General features: G+C 33.6%; 1 protein-coding gene across 1 annotated transcript; it reads left to right on the forward strand.

The window, feature by feature from the left end:
- The first annotated feature begins 3,456 nt into the window (after nucleotides 1–3,456).
- phf5a (PHD finger protein 5A) lies at nucleotides 3,457–5,427 on the forward strand. Its single transcript, XM_017431838.3, has 4 exons — nucleotides 3,457–3,597; nucleotides 3,864–3,887; nucleotides 4,975–5,141; nucleotides 5,228–5,427. Exons 1-4 carry the CDS (start codon nucleotides 3,546–3,548, stop codon nucleotides 5,315–5,317), a joined length of 333 nt encoding a protein of 110 aa, XP_017287327.1. The 5' UTR covers nucleotides 3,457–3,545; the 3' UTR covers nucleotides 5,318–5,427.
- The last annotated feature ends 1,155 nt before the right edge of the window (nucleotides 5,428–6,582 follow it).

The raw sequence follows: 6,582 nt of genomic DNA on the forward strand, positions 1-6,582 counted from the left end.
AGAAGGAACCACGTCTGTGTTGCCAACAACTTATGACAGATATCCTTCAAGTTGCTTATCAAGTCATCCTAATACTGTTTTTAATAATTTTTGCAATGAACTTAGTCTAACTGATGCTTGGCAACATCTCAACCCTGAGGCAACTCAATATTCTTGGTTTAGTTCAAACTATAATTCAAACTTCAGAATTGACCACTGGATAATTTCTGACCATTTATTAGAATATGACATCAAATCCACTATTTCTGCAGCTCCTCTAACCGACCATTGCTTTATTAGCATAGATATTTAATCCAAAACTAAAACTCATTCAAATAAATTCTGAAAATTTACTTCCAGTCTATTTAAAAATGATACATTATGCGAAAATATTAAATTACTAATAAATAAAATCAAATCATCCAAAGAAATCAGTTCTCCAGTTAAGAAATGGGAATTTTTTAAATACAAAATACGAAAATACACAAAAAAAATTTAGCAAGAATTTTAAAAAAGAAATGGAAAGAAAAGAATTGGACATTGTAAGTCAATTAAATATGTATTGTAACAAACACATCTTAAGTGATGATGATAAACAGAACCTTCTGAGGTTGCAACCAAAATTAGACCAAATTTATTCCCATAAAGCTCAAGGAACATTTGTAAGATCTAGAGCCAGATGGATAGAGGAAGGAGAGAAGAACTCGGCATACTTCTGTGGCCTAGAAAAAAGAAGACAGGAAAAAAATAACCTTAAATCCTTGTTAATTAATGGTACAGAAACAACTGATGAACAACTTATATCCTCAGAAATTTTTACATTTTACAATCAACTTTATAGATCTAAATTTTGTAAAACAGAATGTGATATCATTTTAATGAATATTGCTCAATTTGTTCCAAGAATAGATGATAATTATAAAGAAACGTGTGATGATCAACTTCTAATTGGAGAACTTGATGCAGTTATTAATCGTCTGTCTCTTAATAGAGCTCCAGGTTCGAATGGGTTCACAGGGAATTTTTATAGGCATTTCTGGGGAGACATTAGAGAACTACTCTTTTTGGTATTTGTCGAAATTTTTGAAACTTCCACCTACTTTGAGACACGGGGTTATTATCTCAATTCCAAAACAATATAATAACAATATAAGGCTTGTTATTGACTTAATTGAATACAGAGACCTAATTGAAGATGATGGTTATATTTTCTTTTTGGACTTTTACAAGGCCTTTGATTCAGTAGAACACCAGTTTATAACAGTAACACTTCAACAATTTGGCTTTGGTTATAAATTTAGAAATCTAATTAATGGTCTGTATGAAAACATTACTAGTTGTGTTATTCTTTCTAACGGTTCTACCCCTAACTTCGCAGTGGATGTTGGAATTTCTCAGGGCTGCTCTATTTCACCTTATCTATTCATTTTAGTGACTGAGATGTTAGGCATTTATATTAAAAACAGTAAGGAAATAAAACCCCTAAATGCACTGGGAACAGAGATTATCATAAGCCAACTGGCAGATGACACAACACTATTCTTAAAAAATAAACATCAAATCCCAACAACTTTCCAAAAAATAACAAATTTCTCTAAGGCTTCAGGATTAACCTTAAATTTAATTAAATGTGAACTTTTTGCTCTTCATGAAACATCCCTTAAAGATGTTTGCCAAGTCCCTATCAAATCTGAAATAAAATATTTATCTAAAGAAAAAAAGACCAAAAAAGTAATCAATGTTGAAAGTAAACTCATTGCTTGCAAAACAAAACAAAACTAAACATATGGCTCCAAAGAGACTTATCAATCTTAGGCAGAATATATTTAACAAAAATGTTAAGCTTATCGAGATGTATTTACCCAATTTACTCAAATGCCATTCCAAATAAATTAATAAAATCATTTAATCAAATTAATTTTAACTTCATTTGGAGAAATAGGCTACATTATATTAAGAAAAGTAATATGCTAGAAGACATAAATGAAGGTGGTCTTAAAATGATAGATTTTGATTGCCTTAATGGTGCATTAAAAGTTAAATGGTGAAAATCTTGGATCAAACATCATCGCTTATTTTGGTACTGCATCCCTAACATCCTCTTTAGCCAGCTAGACGGTTTGAACTTGCTGCTTATCTCGGATTTTGAAGTAAATAAGCTTCCTGTTGCTTTGTCAGATTTTCATAAACAAATATTGTTATATTTGAAAATGATATATACACATAATTTCTCTCTGCACTCCACAATAATTTGGAAAAACAGGTATGTGTTACATCATAATAAATCCATTTTCTTCAAAGATTGGTTTGAAAGAAACATTTGGTCTATGACCCATTTGATGGATAACGATGGCAACTTCCTGAATTATGAACAACTCTGTAAACAAATACAATTTTAACCCTCCTATCTTAGAGTTTTCACACTTACTCAATGCAATTCCAAAAGAATTTATATTTTTGACCATAAACATAATGACCCATCAATCTATACAACCACAATTACCCCGGTTATTGATCCATGGTGTCCAGTTTTTTGATAAAAAGTGTAATAATTCTTTTATAAGGAAATGTTTAAACAACTTTTTATTTCCTGGGGTACAAAATAAGAATAACATTCAAAATAAATTTGATCACTAAAATAAGATCTATGTATTTAGCCTTTCCCATAGCCCCTAAAGCAAAAGAAACACACTTTAAAATTCTGACTGACATATACCCATCCAAGGAATTATTGAGAAAACGTCTTAACATAGATGATAACACTTGCACATTTTGTGAAAATAATATTGAAACAACTGACTACCTGTTCTTCTTTTGTGCAGTTGTCAAGAAAGTTTTCAGTGATTTGCAGATGTGGTATAATAGTCATTTTCCTTCATCACCTGTTTCTCTTTGTAGAGATGATATTGTTTTTGGTTTGTTATTAAATAACAAAGAACAGGAACTCTGTATAAATGTTATTTTGTGTTTGGCTATTTTTTTTATTCATAGGAACAAAGTACAGAAATGCCCTCCCAATTTTATTCACTTTAAAAACGATCTCTACAAATATGTAAATTCTTTCAAATTTGTTAAAAATCCCAAAGCCCAAAATTTATTTTCTCTTTTGAATGTTATTTCCCATAACTGATATGCTTATTCCACACTTTCCCCTGCATTAATTTATTATTATTTTATATGTTTCTTTATTATTATTATTATTATTATTATTATTATTATTATTATTATTATTATTATTATTATTATTATTATTATTATTATTTGTTTCCTTTTTCTTTGTTCTATTTACGTTGTTCATTTAAATAATGTTTGACTGTACTGTTTCTTCATGATTAAGTTTGATGTAAAATTGAATTTTGATGCTGACTTCAAATATAAATAAATAAATAAATAAATAAAAATAATAAATAAATTAATTAATTAATTAATTTAAAAAGTGTTGCCAACAACCGCCAAAGACAGCAGCAGAAGAGGAGCCGCTAGGTGGCGGTCGACGATAATTTCCGGGTCAAAGGTGAAACTGAACCCAACCAGTGCCAGCATCACTTTCTGTACGTTCGTTTAAAATGGCTAAGCATCATCCAGATTTGATCTTCTGTCGAAAACAAGCCGGAGTCGGTATGTTTGACCCATTTTACGTGTTACTAATATTACGTTGCTGTGGTAAAAGCCTTGTTGTTGACACAATTAGCTGCTATGCTAAAGCTAACGGCACGGATTTCAATGAGGTGTGTTAGCCTTAGAGCTAGTTCCTTATGTGTGTGGGCTCTGGTGGTTGATTTGACTGCGTTTCCGAGTACTAAAGTGAGTTCAGTGAAGTATTGGTTATGATTAAACAAAGTAAACAAGTTTCACTGACTGTTTTGTTTGTTTTCATTCCGCAGCTATCGGGAGACTTTGCGAGAAATGTAAGTGTGTCCATCATTATTTCACAAAATACGACCTCCGTTTTAGCATGTACTTTTTTAATCGTCTGTTTTAAGTTGTTATACATTTGATTTTGATAAGCAACTTCTTTGTACTTCACTTAAAACCCCAAATCACCAATAAATATGTAGCATACAATTCATGCTAGAAACATGTGACGTACATTTTCAGGAATAATCACTTGGATTAATTTACTCAAACTGATTAAATTTGCTGTGAACTTGAGAAAGTATGTTGATCTTATGTCAATTACTTCATCACTTCCATTTTACTAAATGGCAAAGACTCCTTAGGGTCTGGTTGCATAAGAGATCACATCACAATTTGTTTTAATTTATGTGCTCAAAATATTTAATTATCTTGTTTAACAGTCATGTTCTGTAGACACGTTAAAGCACAGTGGGGGAGGAATCATGATTTGTGATGATTATTTCAACACCTGGACTACTTTCCGTGAATTTAAAATAGTATCAACAGATTTGATAGCAGAATATAATAACCCAAAACTTCAATTTTGAATAATCTACAGCATGTTAATTAATCAAAAATATCCTCAATGACAACTATTTTATAGAAACTGGGTCCAACCTGACAACCAAGAAATACTAATAACCTGCAAGTGCTGTCTTTTTCTCTCTTCATTGTGGTACAACAACAGGAACTTTTTAATATGTTGTAAATTCACGAGATCCTGCCTTTTCTTAGTCTGAACTGCTTGGGTTAATGTGTTCAATAAAGACATGTCATTTTATGACAAAACGAGGAATTTTTTTTTCAAAGTGTGTCATAATTAGAAAACTAAAATGCTTAAAAACACTTACAACTGGTTTTAATAGCTGGTAATGTGCAAATATTGAAACCTTTAACACTTGTTTTATTGTGTAAAGTTTCTGTATTTGCAGTTTCTAATCCCGATGAGGGCTGTGTTTCACATAGACTTTGAGATATTTGTTCTAAACATCTGGTCAGTAAAAAAAGAGGTTGAGTTTTAAAGCTTTGAGGTAGAAATCACTTCTTTCTGACCTACTTTGACTTTATCTGGTGTGTCGTTTCCCTGCTCCTCTCCAGGTGATGGAAAGTGCGTCATCTGTGATTCCTACGTGAGGCCGTGCACGCTGGTGCGCATTTGTGACGAGTGTAACTACGGGTCGTATCAGGGTCGGTGCGTAATCTGTGGAGGGCCTGGTGTGTCAGACGCCTACTACTGTAAAGAGTGCACCATCCAAGAGAAAGATGTGAGGGGCCCCGTCTCTATTTTGCTACGGCTGCAGTAACCGTGATCCTTCGAATATTTTCTAACTCTTATCTGTTCTCCGTGCAGAGAGATGGATGTCCGAAGATCGTAAACCTGGGCAGCTCCAAAACAGATCTGTTTTATGAAAGGAAGAAGTATGGTTTCAAGAAAAGGTGAAGACATCTGAGACCAGTCGTTACGTTTTTACACTTTCTTTAAAAACTCCAAAAAGAAAAAGAAAACAAAACAATTTTTTGACTTGTCAATAAAGCCTTTTTTTTTTTACATTTTTGTCTTCATGTTTCTATTTTTTTATATTTATGGTATGGAAACTCTAAGAGTCAATTAACTTGACTTGGATATGGAACATTTTAGGGGAATAATACTGACAAAGTTCTTTCCAAACCTGGGGCCAAGACTCCACCGTGGGTGTTGAAACCCCGAGTGGGAAGTCTTGAGAATAATTTAAACTGATTACTACAAGCATAAATTGCCATAATTGTTATAAAAGACATAAACAGTAATCATGGATTGCAACAGTAGCAGTAGGAGCTGTTTATCCTGGTTTAATGGCTTATTGGTAACGTGTGTATGTTTCAAGCAGCAATAACAAATGTTTTTGTTTCCTCAACCAAGGAGGTTCTGTTTTCAGTTGTGTCCGTTGGTTAAATTTTGATGATGATCTGGATTATTGCTACTGAGTGTGGTTCAACCAAGATTACTGGATTGCAAAGGTATTCACCCCTTTGGAATTCTGTTTTGCTATGCAACCCACATTTTAACATTTTTAATTTGACTATAAGATGTACTAATATAAAAATACCTAAAATTCAAGGTAAATGAGGAGTGGATTAATTATTTTAAACAATTACAGCTAAAAAATGTCCCCTGCCTCCCACACAATGACCTCTGGAGAAAGACACCAGCTCCCCTGTGACCGTGGAAAAAGCAGGTAAAGAAAATGGATGGATGGAAATGAGAAAAATCATGTGTGCATATGCATTCAGTCCTCAAAACTCAGTGTTGTTTAGAGCCACCTTCTGCAGCAGTTCCAGCATCAAGTCTCTGGTTTGTCTCTATGATCCTGGTCCATGTAACCTGGGCTTTCTGTCTGTTCTTCATGACCAAACTGCTGCAGCTCCTTTAGGTTAGATGGTGCTCTTTGTGTCTATCCATCCATTTTCTTTACCTGCTTCTCCATTCCAGGTCGCAGGGAGCTGGTGCCTGTCTCCAGCAGTCACAGTGCGAGAGGCACGGAATACCCTGGACAGGTCGCAGGTCCATCACAGGGACACATAGAGACAAACAACCATTCACACTCTCACTTTCACCTAGGGACAATTTAAGAGTCACCAATTAACCTAACATGCATGTTTGTGGTCTGTGGGAGGAAACCGGAGTACCTGGAGTAAACCCACATGAGCACAGGGAGGACATGTAAA

The sequence above is a fragment of the Kryptolebias marmoratus genome, linkage group LG2 (assembly GCF_001649575.2).
Source record: "Kryptolebias marmoratus isolate JLee-2015 linkage group LG2, ASM164957v2, whole genome shotgun sequence".
Lineage (NCBI taxonomy): Eukaryota > Metazoa > Chordata > Actinopteri > Cyprinodontiformes > Rivulidae > Kryptolebias > Kryptolebias marmoratus.

What these genes read in the sequence shown, in the direction of transcription:
- phf5a (XM_017431838.3), top strand. Translation starts at nt 3,546, where the DNA reads ATGGCTAAGCATCATCCAGATTTGATCTTCTGTCGAAAACAAGCCGGA. An exon ending in TCGAAAACAAGCCGGAGTCG is followed by an intron (nt 3,598 to 3,863) that starts GTATGTTTGACC and finishes TTCATTCCGCAG; the next exon opens with CTATCGGGAGACTTTGCGAG. An exon ending in CGGGAGACTTTGCGAGAAAT is followed by an intron (nt 3,888 to 4,974) that starts GTAAGTGTGTCC and finishes GCTCCTCTCCAG; the next exon opens with GTGATGGAAAGTGCGTCATC.